Source organism: Muntiacus reevesi, chromosome 1, assembly GCF_963930625.1.
Source record: "Muntiacus reevesi chromosome 1, mMunRee1.1, whole genome shotgun sequence".
NCBI classification, from domain to species: domain Eukaryota; kingdom Metazoa; phylum Chordata; class Mammalia; order Artiodactyla; family Cervidae; genus Muntiacus; species Muntiacus reevesi.
The window spans coordinates 19,508,744-19,525,468 of NC_089249.1; the positions used below are offsets into that span (position 1 = coordinate 19,508,744).

A 16,725-nucleotide genomic window follows, 5' to 3' on the forward strand; every position below is an offset into this window, starting at 1 on the left:
ATAAGAACATCCTTTTCTGCTTTTGACATGCCGCCACATTCCAAGGCACACTAAAGAGTCTTCAGACACATCATGAGTCCACATAACTCTTTATCTAACATGTTTCAGTCCAGAAATGAGAGGTGAGAAGGAAACTGCCTCTCACCTGCAGCCCTGTGTCCTTTAAAGAGGCAGACATTCTCCATGGGCCTGTTTTAAGTGTGCTATCCTCTGGAAAGCATGAGGGGACATTGATTCTGTATCCACTGAACTCTGTTTAATTATATCTCTTGTTGGAGCTAAATAGCTCAGGTCAAAATGACTTTAGAGATACCAACAGAGCTGAGAATAATCAATAAAATTCGAGCGGCATTTGAGTGGTATTCTACTCAATGGCCCAGAGTTGACATACAGACATCATGTACAACACGTTCCACCAATAATCCCTTCTTTGTTTGCTTCATTACAAAGTGCAGAATTAAAATTTTCTTTACATGTCCTCATCCTCTTCTACCTTTTCCGACTATTTATGTTTTGTGGCCATCTTAACATTTGATCAAAAAGATTCTAGCACAGGCTAATAAGATTCCAGCATAGGACAGGGCATTAATGATAGTATTTAACTCTCTCGTGACTGCCTCCTTTTCAGTTACGTGTATTTGGGGGGACAAAAAGACCAATACATCACTGTTTACTCACAACAGTCAAACTCCATGCCAGGTCAACATAGGCTACTTACTGATTAAAGGAATGTAAGTGTTGATACCCCCTCTTCCTGACAGGGGCACGGCTGCGTCGTTGCCTAGGGACACATCTGCTTGGAAACTGGATGCTGAGTGCATTTAGGAAATGAAAAGGTGCAAAAAGATTACCAAGGAGTAGGAAATTGAAAAACAATAAATTTATCTGTATATATATACACACACACACACACACATACACACACACACATATATATGTAAATAGCACAAATGGAAAAATTAACTCAAATACTACCTGCATACAACTCAGGGCCATATACAGCTCCAACTACTGGGCTTAATTTCCAACCTGAAATGGAAGAAAGGACAGTGAGCAAATGTTTAAGACTACAACATGAGGAACAGACAGAAGGTAAAGGAGGGCTTCAGACGCTCTGGATTCATTTTTGCCTGGTACCATCATCTCTTTAGGATGCTAGTGGGGGTTTACAGGAGAGGGTGATGACATCTCTGGACCTGACCCTCTTTAAGCAGGACTAGCACACTGAAGGGATAATGAATATTTGGTAGAGGGAGAGGCGGTGGGGGAAAGAGGAGGTGAGAAAAAAATTGAGAGGGAGGAAGGAAGGAAGATGGAGAGGGAATGAGAGAAGGAAAAAGAAATATAAATAAATCCTGGGGGTTTTGTATACTGTCTCTCACAGAACTGCTAATTGACCTAGTCCTTGTTTAGAAGAAGGGAAAAAGGCACAATATATGTAATTCGGTATCCCACTGTGATGCACTGTCTTCTATATCATCTTGACATTGTTTACTACTCTAGCTGTTTTATTATAAAACAGTATCCTTTGACTGAATTCAAATCTGACCTGGACCTCTGAACTCCATATTCATTTATAGCATGCCAATGGTATTCTGGGTAAATGGAAATCTTCTTTCATTAGGATTTCCCACTGGGATTTCACTGGAGTTAACCAAGTCACCAAGAAGAGACATGCAATGATAAAATTCAAGGTATGTTCCTAACTTTGGTGCATGTCTTCTGAGATTTTAATTTGTAAGAAGTACATTTACATTAATCAGACTTTTGAGCTAAAGAATACAAGACCACTACAGAACATTAGTGTAAACATTTTAAGTATTTCCAAACATTAGGTTTGATGTCACTTTAATTTCTACATTCCCTTTTTTATATTTATAGGGATATGGCAAGTGGTAAAAAAAAGAAAGAGAGAAACATTATATTGCCCACTGATAGAGTAGCATTCCACATGAAAAATCTTAGTAAATATTTCTTGAATTTTATCATTTTATAACATTTATAACATTTTTATAAATAAATAAACCATTTTATTTTTCTGAAAGATTGGCCCTTTGGTTTAATTCTTTTATAACATTGTAACATTGTGTCACTGCTACTCTATAAATATGTGACTGGAAAGATGAAAAGGCCAATCATCAGATTTAAATGACTATAAGCCAAGACATTACTCAAGAAAATCCATTCATTTGGAATCATTCCAATCCCCCATTCATTATTGTATGTGTTTATAGACATGACTCTTCATTATTCTGCATGAAAATTTCAAAATTTGTCTTCGGATCCTACTGGAGTTGTAAAAACACAAATGTTCTGCATTGTTAGACAAGTCAGGTGACTCAAAGTCAGTAAGAACATGCTGAGAATTCACCTTGAAGGCACCTAGCATGCTCTTTGAAGAATCTCTAACTCAGCAGCTGCAGGTTTCTAAAGGCTGCTCTCGTAGACTTGAGTGGTGATTTAGAATAATATTAAAAAGTGAACTTTTCCTTTCCCACCAGTGGCACTACTACTTTAAGCACTCCCTTCAAATGCATACAATGGATGCACATGATAATAATGGAATACTGTCAACGAAAGCTTGAATATGTTTAGTTTTGTACACTTTTCAATGTATTTTTACAGGTGTTTATGTCACTTGATTTTCACAAAACTGAAAGAGAGTGATAAGATAGGCACCACTTCTGGGACAATGAGTAAGTGTCAATACTATATTTCCCTGGGTTTTATTTCCTAAAGAAAAAGCTAAGAAGGCTGGATTTTGATGACTAAGAGCCTGGTGGTGCTAAAATTCTGGCTGCCACTTGCTAGAGGTGAAAACAGAAATGGGTTAGGAAACTGGCCCACTGTTACAGAGTAAAACGAAGAGACAGATTGAGCAGGAGAATTCCCGCCTTTTCAATTCCAGTCAGTAGCTCTGTCTGTCCCACTGGATCTAAAGGAAATCTGACATACTTGGCCTCTCCTTTTGTTCAAATTTGATTTTTTTAAAAATCAAAATAGCAAAAACTTGTTTTTATGAAGCAGTGAAAAGAAGAAAACAAAAGGTAACTTGGAAGGTGATGGTATCCCAAGACACACCACTAGTAAAATGACTAAGGAAAACGCAAGTTATGCTAATAAATGCAAATTATGCTATACTCTATTTAAAAAGCTGAAGTACACATATTTGTTGAAGGTCAACTAATACACTTCTACTTGACTTAAGACATTACCAGCACATACTGTCACACTCTAGCAATAGAGGGAGAAACTCTTCTTTTTACTCTAGATAAAATCTCATGCAGAACTCTAAAATATAGAACAGTGAATGAGGTTCTTCAAAGTGGAGCCATGGGCCTCAAGACCCAGTCCATTCAGTTTTCTTCCCCCCCCAGATGGTCCTGTGGAGCACAGTGTGTAAAACCACTCTTGTACTATAGATTAAAATTATATCCTGTCTTACTCAGGCAACATGAATCTAGATTAAATTTGACAACCGAAGCAAAAGTTCTGTTTTTGTTAGACAAAATATTTACAGAAAAATTCCCCCTTAATGAGAAACATTTATAAAACTCACTACATAACATGTAACCATCAAATACAAAATATTTTTATTTTTACACACACACATACCCCGTGGCTATTACCTCTAGAGCATTCCTTTAAAAGGAGAACAAGAGGTCAAGAATTATTCCACTCATGTTCAGATAAGTAGGATCTTGAACAAGCCTAACATATTACCAAAAACTACAGCAGCTAAAAGAGGGTTTTGAGCAGAAATCTCAAATGACATGCTCACACTATATAACACGGATTTTACTGAGACTAAGGCTATAACAATTAAAAAAACCAAAAAGGAAAAAAAAAAAAAAACCAAAAAGGTAATTTATAAAAATTAACTCTGCCAGGTAAAAAAAATACTTCAATGTACATAAAAAAAATGGAAGAATGAAATAAAAAAAGTCTTTGATGTTTGTGAAAAGTTCGTATACCTGTACAAGAATAAATGACGTAAGTGACATTTTTCTGAAGATGATTCACAGCCTCTTACCGTTTGCATATGGTGTGACCATCTTCTTATTGGTCATCACACGTGCTGTAGCATTATTCACCTACAGGCACAAGGTAGAAAAGAGGGGCAGGGAGGAAGGAGACCACGTTAGGGAACACGGAGGTGCTCATTCAATAACACAGTATTCAGTTTACAATGCAAATTTCAGAGAAAATTTATTTAAATAATATAGCAATATAAAATATTAATATGTAGTATTTTAATTAAAGTGTTCATTAAGTGAGGCTAACAAGAGTAAAATACAGTTTCTTGGTCTTCAAATGGAAAACTAGGGCAACTTTACCATCCAGGACTCCAAAGAAAAAGTACATTTGCAAGTTCTTCGGAGATCTTTTAACAGAGACATCTCTGCGCTCAGGAAAATATGGAAAAAACTGGAAAGAGCCCTGTTTGTATGTGAACTTTGAAGTTCATTAATAAAACAGAGGCTTGCTACATTGGTTCAGGAAACAGATTTACAGGAAGATAGGAGAAAAAAAATCTGTGGACCTGATCTGTTCTCATGTTTATCATTTTTACATGCTTGTATAAAATTTTACTGTTTGAGGTCACTAAAAAAAGATAGGAACTTAAGATTCCTATGTTGACAGGCTTTAGGACTATTTTGAATTTTCTAGATTATGTGCCCTACTCATTTAAGAAGAAAGTTTTCAGAAGGCTGTTAAATCAGGCACTTAAAAGAATTGGGAAAAAAAAAAAAAGCTTTATGTTTCTTTTGTTTTATGGTACTCTCTACCCTCATTACAGAACTGCATGATTAAAGCATTCTCAGAGCTAAGGTAAGTAGGCATTGCAAAGATGGTGCCGATGAAGAAAAGATGAATGGCACTTAAAAGCCAGGATCCTGTAGTCAGTCCAGTGTCAGAATCAGCTTCAAAGTTCTTACAAGGAGGGTAGAGCCTTACCATAGAACCTGGTTATATACTATGTTGTCAGGTACATAGAAACAGACCAGTTTTTAAAAGAATTATAAAACAAAAATTATACAAAATTTGTTTTATTTCACTCTGGGGATGTATATTATGTTAAATTTGAATAGCAATAAATTTGCTACCAAAAACTCCACCAATTTTAGGTGGAGTTGGAACCAAAAATGTTTTGTATAGTGATCACCTTTAAGATTTTTTTTAAGATTTGTATAGTGATCACCTTCCTATGTGAGGAAAAGAGCTTGAAACTTCATTTACTCTAGTTTGCCCACAAAATCATATCGACATTTCACATTTAAAAAGAAAGAATGGGATACAACAATGATGAGACTGAGAGCATGCAGTTAAAAAACACACACACACAAATAAAAGAAAGAAAAAAACAATCAATTTTGGAAAGACAGGAGAAAGTGAAGAGCGAGGCTCTCACAGACAAGGATTAGAATGGGGCAAGAGCTTCCACTAGCTGCTAGAGCAGAAAGCACCCAAGCACTTAAAGGAAAAATGGCCAGAACCAATCAGAAACCACCAGTCAGCAAAGAGACCAATAGCTGCACAGAACAGAGAAGGGGCGGGAAGGACTAGGGCGGAGGATGGGAAGAGAGCGTGGGTCAGGAGAACAAAAAGCAAGGGAAGAGAAGAGAGAAAGTCAGGAAGGCTGTCACGGGCAGGAGAGAGAGCTGTCAAGGGCAAAGAAGGGACAGTCATAGCTACAAACAGAGGTCTGGGAAAGAGGAAAAGGAGGAAAGGAAGTAGGGGCAGGAAGTGCATTAATAAAACCAGCCAAACTGGAGTTCAGTAACTCTGAGTAAGATGTGCAAGGGGAAAAAAAATCACCATGACGTCAGTACTCAAACAGCTCAGACGGCTACAAAACAATATGTACATCCAGAGTCCAGGCGGCATTACTCAACAGCAGTGAAAATAAAAGGGGGAAAGGAAAAGGAAGAGGAACAAGTCAAATCACATTTTGTAGTGTTAATGTGAGATGGCAGATGGACTTTTTCTTTCTTATTTGTTTGTAATTACATTTTAAAAAAGCTTCTTCTCTAGTGCTTTGGTTTCACTTACCGCCAACGGGCACCATCGCCAGCATTGTGTATAGTTACCATGGAAAGAGTGAGTCAAGTGAAGGGCCCTAAATGCTAAACCATTGGAAAGGGAGGGGGGAAAAAAAAGCAAAAATATGCAGACATCTTACTCAAAATGGTGGCTTTTATATTTCATACTTTTAAAAACTGGGAAAGGGGAAAGGAGCCAGTTAACCTTCACTGCGTGATGAAAAGGGCCAGTGAGCACCAGGTGGCCAACTCAATCTTAGTTTTAGTATGTGCTACAGGTGGCCACCCAACCCTCTGCTGGAGAATTTTACCCAGTAATTGCTGAAATTCTGGATATCAAATGTATTTAAAAACCACATGAGTTTTGGACTCTTTCCTCCCCACCTCCCAACCTCTATGATCTTTTATTCCTTACTTATTACACGCAGGTGGAGGCAAACTGGACTCCCAAAAGAGAGAGGATACTGGCTGGCCCCTTGATTCATTACAGGACACATTTCTAAACTGGACAGTTTTTAGATGTTTTCAACGTTAGTTTTATTTTGGCCTGATTACAGGACTTCAGAGTCTCGCAAACTGAAGCAAAGGAAAAAAATCAATAGAGTAGAAGGATGAACATTTCAGAGGAAAAAAGTAAATGAAATCAAATACAAATACATTCGCACACAGGTAAATTTAAAGAAAAACCCCCAAACAATAAAAAAATGGGGGGGGGGGGGACAGAAGTGTTACTTTTACAGCATTTTAGTGCAAGAAAGTGAAGGACACAGAGACACAAACACACACCACAAACAAGACAGGGTTCCAAATGTGAAATAAGTGAGGCAATACATAAAAAGAGAAATAAAAATATAAACCAGAAGTTGAATTATTGAAGACATGCACCTCGATTTTACGGCCCTCTACCACGGTGCCGTGTAATTTCTCCCTGGCCCTGTCTGCATCAGCACTATTCTCGAAAGTTACGAACCCGAATCCCTGCATGCAGCGGGAGAAGGGGGGAAAACATGCACATCGTTATATTGAAGTACTCATCTCTTGGTAAATAGAAAAAAAAATATCACAGTATGAAACTGACATCAGCAACAACTCAGCAATACTCTCCCAAAGTCACATTGTTGGCCCATGCATATTTTGTAAAGGGAAATGAAATCCAATAAAAGGATAAAGAACTATAGTAGTAGTGATAATAGTAATAATGTGATTAACAACAATAATAACAATAATGAAATAAAACAAAAAGCATGTGAGGCCAGACCAAAACTGAGGTACAGAGTTACTCGGATCAAACTCGTCAACCAAGAATCTGAACATTTAAAAATAATCCTATCTTTCTCATTTCATGCTGTTAATATACATGTCCCTTTATCTAATACTAAAAAATAATCAAATCTATTATTACTCAGCAACTTCTATATAAAGCTTGGTATTTGGGTGCCAGCTTCATATAATGAATTTGTTAGGAGGTCTAACCATTTTAGCTCCACTTGGCCTATGGCTTACAGCACCATCAACTCCTCTGGGAATGGGATAATTTAAGAGATAGTGAGGATGTTTGATTTGTGGATACTGGGTGTGGGAGAGGACAGCACTCATGTTCATCTAAGCAAATGAAAAGACCATTAGGCAGTGGTCAATTATAACTTTTCTTCAATGTGAATTTTAAATGAACAGATTGACACAAGAGTAGGAATATGTTCAGCTGGAGTTCAGAAACTGCTTATCCAGATCTGCCTAAATTATACATCTGTTGAAGTCTACTCAATGTGTTTATTTTTTTCCGTAGAGAGAAAAGGAGAGAAAAGGAGAGAGAAAAGGAGAGAAAAGGAACAGTCAAAAGACAGTGGGAGTGAGACCTAGTTAGTGACATGAACTGCATACTATTCAACAGGAAAGAATACCATAGAATAGCAATACAGTTGCTACTGAGTTAGGATTAATTTATTTGTCCACCGTAGATGCTGGAAAACAAACAAACCATGAAGCTTTAATTTGTCAAGCAGAAAACACAGGAAACCAGGGAGCTAATCCACTTTACTCCTTTGTGTGTATGTGCGTGTGCTGTCGCTTCAGTCGGGTCTGACTCTGTGCGATCCTATGGACTACAGCCGCCAAGCTCCTAGGTCCACGGGATTCTCCAGGCAAGAGTACTGGAGCGGGATGCCATTTCCTTCACTTCCTTTGTTCACACTTTATCTGAAAAGCTAGTCTGGGTCATCATATCCTACTACCAATTTCAACACCAGCAGGATTGACTACATACTGCAGGACTATTTCAAAAAGCGCTACTTCAGCTTCACTCTAGGTGCTTTGTCCTTGTCTCTCTACTCAGCAACTGTAACAATTTCTCAAGCTATCTACGTCTGTAGAGTGGTAACTTTCTTAGAATTTTCGGAAACAGTCCTCATTTCTCAATAGTTTCACTGTCCCCCTAGCATTCTTTGAATATTCTATTGTAGGATAACCTGAAGCCGTTATTTTTACTGAAGTTCTGCTTTGCTGCTTAACCCATGAGCACTCCTATATATATGATGCATATTCTTAACTGAGATGGCCAACAGTGTGCACTGTTCGATAAGATTTTATAAAGGCAATTCCACCATTCCGAAGGATCTGATGACTCAGCATCTAAATGATTATATGATTGGGTAGCCATCCGTGGAGGATTCCAGTGGATTACCTCCACCTTCAATCTGGATATCTAGCAAGTGAAATGCTAAGCTGAAAAGAATTTTTTTGTAAAAAAATACGTAGCTTAGGATGTAATACTATGGGTAATTTTAATTAAAAATGTTCCTTTAAAATGTATATGTGTTGAAAATATCAATTGGAACTCATTTTCAGAAACAAACTTTGATATCAAGATGTTATAGCCACTTTGACAACTCAATATGCACAAGGGCAAGTTACTAATTAATTATTCCATCTGTCACACTAGCATCTGAAAAAGGCAGGAAGCCAGTTCTTCAAACCTGGAGAGCTCTCCAATAGGAAAGTCAAACCTTTTAAAAAAGGTTGCAGATTGTGTTGAGGTTTTGTATCACATTTTAAAAGTACTATATGGTATTCCAACTGATTGTCACAGCCTCATACATTTGATACCTTCGGTTAAGTTAGTGAACTATAAATTAGCAGTTGGACAGCAGATTATATAAAAGCTAGCACCTAAGTTTTTAATTCTAGCATTGACTATCTGTATCTACATGTCCACATACATACATACAGACTTATCTTTTAAATACACCCACGGGTAGAAAGGATTAACCTGTTGGTCCCCTTCTGAAGTAAAGACATGGAGTCAACCTGAGGTTAAGGACTCAAGCATCAACAAGCCCCAGAGCAACAGCAAGGTCTTCTTCCTTCTGTGTAGCTTTTTTCTATAGCTAATGGTGAGAAAATTAGAAATTATGCTTTGAAATCTAAGTTCTGAATTCCACTGATTAAATTACATTACTCCCACAGTTCTTCTAATTTCTGCTTTCAAATCTAACTGTTAAACGTGTTCTATGATCCTCCTTTCTGTAATGTGTTGACGGGCCATCTGTGACACAGTGGCTGCATGGTATCATAAGCATTGGCAGCTCAAGGTCAGCAAATGACAAAGTTTAACATTGAAGCCTACATGTGTAAGATTTTTTTCAATATGACTTTAGTATTCTGGAACAAAATTTCACTTTTAAATGTTTTTAAAATGTTTTATAAGGAAAGGTACTTATAAACTAAATGAAATTCTGATTAAGATACCAAAGACTTAAAAATGAAGCCATCTTTACAGGCATATTTACTAGCATAAAAGGAGGAAGAAGGCCTTGTTGATAACTTTGGGACTTCCTGATAAGAAACACAGATGTAAGAGGATTTCTTTCTTTCCTTCGAAGGTAAATAGACCTTGTGTCAGGCAGAGAAACATCCCCCAGCTGTCCATGTCCTAATCCCCTGTGAATGTGTTCCCTTACAGGGCAGAAGGGGTTTTGCAGATGTGATTAAGTTAACGACCCTGAGATAGGGAGACGATCATGGATTATCCAGGTGAGCCCGATGTAATCGCAAGGGTGCTTACAAGTGAAAGAGGAAAAGAGGAGAGTCAGAATCGAAAGGCTGGGCTGGCCATTGCTGACTTTAAAGGTGCAAGGGGGGCTTACAGGCCAGGGAATGTGGGCTGCCTCCAGAAGCTGACCAAGGCAGGCAGTGGTGTATCCATTGCTTAGCGCCACCTGAAGGAAAACAGCCGCTGACACCTTGATTTTAGCCTAGTGAAACCCTCTTTGGACTTCCCATCTCTGGAACTGCAAGATAATAAATCTGTGTGGTATTAAGACACGGTGTTTGTGATAATTTGTTCAGAAGCACTAGGAAATTAGGATACACCTCTCAGGATTAAGGTCTGTGATAAGGAAGGGGAGAAGCATCACCAGCATTTTTGGAGTATTGTTCTTAAGTACTTTTGTCTTGAGTGGAAATTTCAAACAGGTGATTTTCCATCAACTCAGTTTCCTGCCTGCTTATCTGTCACATTTACAATTTGGTTTTATGAATATTAACTCAAAATTTGAAAAAAATTTAAAGTACTGCTTCTTTAATAAAACTTACCCATTTTTGAGAATGTGCCAGGAATTGAGCTAAGGATAGTCACAGACTTATAATAAAGTTACTAACAGTAAAAGTTGCTTCTATGAAATTATGCTTAATGTCTCTTTATTCTTAGAAATCTAATTCATGGTAAGTCTGGTCATTTGGATCTCTTGCTTTGAAAAAAAAATTCATAAAATCATGTGTAAACCCAATGGTTTCCTTAGAAGAACTTCAAAATGATCACACATTTATCAAATAGGAAAATGTAATAACTCTCCGAATAGTCACAGACTCTTAACAAGAATAACTATTTCAGGTATGTAAGAAGATCAAGAACAGATAAACAAAAAATAAAGTTTTATTTTTAATTAAAAAAATTATGCTGACACATTTGCCTGTACCAGCACTATCTGATAGAAATGTAACATAAGCCACATACATAATTTCAAATTTTCTGCTAGCTACAGTAAAGTAAAAATATGTGAAGTGAATTTCAATAATGTATTTTATTTAAGCCAGTATATATGACATGATTGTAACATGGCATCATTACAAAATCACTATTAGTGAGATGTTTAAGATTCTTTTTTTGATCTAAGTCTTTGAAATTGGCATCTATTTTATACTTAAAGCACATCCCTCAATTTAGATTTGCCACATGTCAAATGGACAGTATGGCCACTGCACTGGACAATACTCTTAGCCAAGGTTCTCGGTTCCCAAAGTTCTTCTATGTTAATAATTTAAACATATCAGTGTTACATTCATGATTTATCAGCTATCTTAGCTGTCTTTTGGAAATTAAGAGATGCTGTATTTATCAGATGTACGGTTGTGGTTAAAACTTCGACAGAGTGTGACAAGAATTTTATTATCTGCCTTGACATCCATTTGTCGTCAAGGGCACACAGGAGCCGAATAACTGTCACCTTTTTAGTCTGGCCTCAGACTGCAAGAAATAACAAGCAATAGGATGAGCATTGTAAAAATATCTTAAAATTTGTATAATCTTTGAATTTTTCCATCTCAGAAGAATGAGAAAGAAAATTTACCATGTAACTTTTAAGGGAGAAATCAAAAGCAGATGGTTCTCCTGGGTATGGCCAGAACACAGAAATTAAAAAATAAATAAAAGAAAAATAAAACTAAAACCCATAAAATGGTAACAAAAGAAAATAAACTAAGACTTTTGGAATTACATGCACTGTTAATTCAGTTTTTAATGAAAACATTTCATTTCAGCATTACCCATCAAACTTTACCAAAAATCACAAAGGCCTACTTAGTGCAATTTCAAAGACAGTCTTTCGACCATATTTAGAAATAAATAATTTCCCTTTGCATAAAATCAAGAGCCAGGGAAATAGGAGAGAAATTACAGCACACTTCTTGTGTCTGAGGAATGGGAATAAACATTTTATCTTCCCAAACTCCAGTCTAAACTATAGCTTAACCCAAACCCAGATTCCCATCATTCCAGAAAGCCACCAGAGAGAAGTAATGAGAACACATTAACTAAAAATCCACTAGAAATCTCAGTAACTGTTGCTGTGCTCTGTTTTGCAGCCCTTTAGTGGACTTAATAATTGTCACTGCCTGAGAAGTGCAGAGCTTCTACACAGTATTTGTAAGACATGTCCCTTCAAAAGTGACAACTGTACTTCAAAGTATGTTGGAATCTGTGTATTTCTTTTAAAATAAGCTTGATAATTATCACAAATGAATTGTTATAGGGTTGGGTGATGGTGAACAGGATTGTGGAAGGTCTGAATTTTAACAATGGAAGAAACTTTTGAAAAACTGCTCAGTCATTGAAAGTGTCCAGCAGACAGTACAAGGTCAAGAGCATTGGTTGCTGAACTAGGTGATCACTTTTTAAGAGTTCTGTTTAAGATTCTATGTGAGATTGCTATATTTAAAATGGCTAACCACCAAGAACCTCCTGTATAGCACAGGAAACTCTGCTCAATGTCATGTGGCAGCCTGAATGGGAGGTGAGTTAGGGGGAGAATGGATACATATATATGTAAGGCTGAGTCCCTTCACCGTTCACCTGAAACTATCACACCACTGTTAATCGGCTGCACTCCAATACAAAATAAAAAGAAGTTAAAAAAAGGACTCCATGTTAGAAAACGACTGGAAGGAAATACATGAGAATATTGTGAATATTCTCTTTAATGAACTATGTATGCCCCCCTTCTCATTAAACATCATGTTTTCATTTTATAATGATTTTTCAAAGGGTGCTTTTTAAAAATTGTTACTTAAAGGATCTATGAGGAGAGTGAAAATATAATTAACTGTTCAAACTAAGACACTTTGAGGGAGAAAGGGGACATTAACAACTTTGCTAAAACAACAGGTATAAACTAGAACAACTAGGTATAAACTAGGATATATGGCTGCTCTTGCCATACATTATCTTCTTATTGTTTGCATTAATACTTTGTCATGACTGGTGAAATCTGGAGGATCAATAAAGCTATGCATATGTATAATCATTTTCTAGATTCTATTTGAGTACATTAGTTAATTTTTTTGGTAGGCGTACCATTTTTCATCACATATCTTAATTGAACATTTTCAAAAGGATAGTCTATCTTTATTTCAGTTAATCATAGAAAATTAAATACAGGTGACTTTATGTCTGTACAAAGGAGTAGGGGGTAACTGCTGCTGCTGCTAAGTCACATCAGTTGTGTCCAACTCTGTGTGACCCCATAGACGGCAGCCCACCAGGCTCCCGTCCCTGGGATTCTCCAGGCAAGAATACTGAAGTGGGCTGCCATTTCCTTCTCCAGTGCATGAAAGTGAAAAGTGAAAGTGAAGTCGCTCAGTCGTGGTAAAAGGAAGATTAAAAAAAAGCCAAATGAAATAATTTAAATAAATATGTATGTATATGCATGTTAATGAAATAAATTAATTTCATAATAGCCAAATTCAGAATATGCAGGTCAAAGGAGAAAAAAGGAAAGTAGTCAACAATAAAGCAGCAACTACTTTCTGGAACACAGAAATACTACTGCCCAGGCAAGTCGAAAAGGTAGGCTATTGGTAGGCAAGGAAGAAATGGGCATGGCAGCAAAAGTGTTCATTTTGTTTTTAAAGGGGTATATTCTCAAACCCAGGTCCAATATTGTCATAAAAAATAAGACATGGCAATAAAGAGATGCTTTTTGTCTTGCAGCCATTTGGTTAAATACTGTTTTGTAAGTATTACTTATGTCTAAAAACTTCTCAGTTTTTCCATTATTGCTTCAGAAAAAGTTCAATAAAGCTAATTTATGTATAGAAAAGCACTCTGTTAAAAGACTGAGCAATTCTTAGCTGAAAATATAAGTCTCCTTTTCTCTGGTTCCTTCCAAGACATGTTGTAATTTTATAGTTAAGTCTGGACACAAAAGAAATGAGAAACTAAATTTAATTTACAAAAATGAAAGTACTCATTACTTTATCTTAGGTGGATCCTGGAAGAGGCATCTAGGTTTTGACTCCAAAATAAATCTCTATTAATTAGCCTATTCCAGCAAAGAACTCTGGGTAACAGTTAAGAAGTGCAAAAGATGAAGACAGGTTTTGTATCAGTTCTGGAAGGCAGGTGCAAGGCAATTCTGAATTTTGTTCTTTAACACATTTTCCAATCAGTACGTAGTCTGTCTACCCTTCAGTAGCCCAAAGAAAAAGGGGGCAGTGAGGACACAGCATCAAGCTGAGAGAAGGAGTATATACTTTTAGATTCCCCAAAGAGAAAAGGAAGGCTAGTGTCATTTTAAATGAAAACTACAGGGAAGAAGCAATTGAATCGGATAAATTAAAAACTTTTTGGTAGTAGGCAAATCCTTGAAGTCAGTGAAAGAAGCCTTAGAAAGATCAATTTCCTTTGCTTCACAATAATTCAAATTATTTTCTTGGTAAGGAGCAAGTCCTCAATGCCTGATAAAATTTTATTGGGCTTCCGGCTGTTAGAGTCTAGCAAAGAATATCTTAAGTGCATACACTTAAAACCAAAAACATTTAAACTATTGGTTTAGATAAACAGTGTGGTCAATAATCTTCACATATTTATTTCACATTCATATGCTTATCTCTAAACCATTGTCATTTTCCTACCTTGTATCAAAAAAGTTCACAAAAAATAACAGCAATCTATACAACAAAAGCATAGAAATCCACTGTGAGGCTATTACAAGTATAAATAGTTTTACTGGTTATGGTTTGAACAGATTTCTCTTTAAAAATACTTACCAAGTTAAGGGCTGGAGAAAGTTCTGTATAGGCATATTAATCTTTAATCTTTTTTTGTTTTAACTGAAAACTAAAAGCTTAGAGTATAATTACCTCTCTAATAATTAACAAATAAATTATTATAGTCAGAATTAAACACTTATAGTGTTGATGCATTCTCTACAGGAAGGGAGTAATAATCAGGAGCATAAGGAAAGTACATACATTTGTATTAGCACAGATGGGGGCAGAAAGTATTAATACATACAACTTTGTAGGTATGTTATCAGTTCCCAGACTATGGTGAATTTGGAGTAAGAAACTGAAGAGAGGTAAATATTAGCTCATTTACTTACTTTAGCTTTTCTCAAATTACATTCTTAGAGATTAAATCATAGTGAGGGGCTATGTTCAAAGTTTAGCAGAGATAACCAAAGGAAAATTAATTTAAAAAATTGGTCTAACCTTAAAGGGCAAGTAGAATGAAATATAACATGGTAAATATTTATAAGCCTGGCCCACATCTGATTGTGTCTGTGGTGTATATTCCATTTGCTGAGGAGGAAGAAAACTCTTAAATAAAACTTTATGAAATTCAGTTCACCAAATATTTTTTCACAACACCATTTTACCATTCCCTCATTTCTAAAAGCACTGCTGCTTATTTTAGGGAATAAAATTCTAAATCATATAGATTGGGAATTTAAAATAGTAAATTATTAGGTAAATTATTATGCCCATTCTCACATGAAAAACTCCCAACTCATTTGTAACTGAACTGACGTGACTCAGTCTCAAGTCTCAGTCTTGAAGCTTGCATCTGGCTAAAACTTAAAGGAGGAAATCCACAGTGAATACCGGAATCTCTGCTCCCTGTGTTTAAGCTTTGTCAAAATTTCCTGAACAGAGAGAGCAAGTCAACTGAATAACTGAAATATTACATTTCTTCTAAGTATGTAATTTTGAAGCTCTACTTTTCAAAGCTGAATTGTTCCAGTAGAATTCTGACTAGAATTCTCACAGAATTTAACTTTTTTTCTGTCATCTCTTTCTCTTGTCCTTTATTAGTTTTATTTTTTTGGCTGTGTCCATGGCATGCGGAATCTTAGTTCTCTGACCAGGGATGGAACCTATGCACCCTGCAGTTTTAACCACTGGACCGTCTGGGAAGTCCCTCTCTTGTCCTTTAAAATAAGAAGCTTAGGCCAAATTTAAACTGAGAAAGAGCTGGTGTCTTTGGCAGATTTTCTTCCTTACAGCCACACTCTCCCCTCAAACTTCTCACTTTTATCCCATCACTCTCTAATTTAAGATTTATGAAGAAGTGTGGCCACTTGGTGGTTTCTGTTTAGAGGTAATCTAATCAAGCTAGATTGCTGGGATACTTTTTGCAGGCTTAAAACAACAACTTCAGTTTTCTGACTACTCACTATTTAAAATAAAACTAAAAGAAACCAAGCACACAATACTGAAATGGAGCTTACCTTAGAACCACGTTCATTAAAGATTATTTCTACATCTAGGATTTTGCCAAACTGCTGCAGAGACAAAAATAAAAGCATTTACTTATGGTCAGCTTTTTTTCCATATACTTTACTTTCTTCTGAAAAAAGAGGTGTGTTTTTCTTTTTCCTTTATTTATTTAACTTCCACATTTTTATTTGTTCGAAAGTTTCAATACCAGTTGATTTTTCCTCACCGATGAGCTGATAGTTCCTTCTTTTGAAATTCACTCACACATGCATAACCCACCTAAATACAGTGGAAGCTATTTTCACATATGCACTGTGTCACCCTATTACATGCTTCTTCTCATGGACAAACTGGAGGTTTTCCTATCTGCAGCTCTAACTTTTGAAATGCCTGTTTTAAGAAGTAAATC

At 36.3% G+C, this 16,725-nt stretch overlaps 1 protein-coding gene across 12 annotated transcripts in view; it reads right to left on the reverse strand.

Moving 5' to 3' along the window:
- RBFOX2 (RNA binding fox-1 homolog 2) overlaps positions 1-16,725 on the reverse strand; it is a 287,281-nt gene that overhangs the window by 21,462 nt on the left and 249,094 nt on the right. For 7 of the 12 annotated variants that reach the window (XR_010663646.1, XM_065938726.1, XM_065938770.1 and 4 more), the window contains 5 exons: positions 16,328-16,381; positions 6,930-7,022; positions 4,034-4,094; positions 976-1,029; positions 717-811 (listed from right to left, as the gene is read on the reverse strand). Coding sequence is in view for 11 of the 12 variants with exons in the window: in XM_065938726.1 (XP_065794798.1) it covers positions 717-811; positions 976-1,029; positions 4,034-4,094; positions 6,930-7,022; positions 16,328-16,381 (357 nt within the window). In the remaining variant the exon portion in view is untranslated. The remainder of the gene's footprint in view (positions 1-716; positions 812-975; positions 1,030-4,033; positions 4,095-6,929; positions 7,023-16,327; positions 16,382-16,725) is intronic. The other 5 variants (XM_065938753.1, XM_065938762.1, XM_065938780.1 and 2 more) reach the window with 1 other exon arrangement.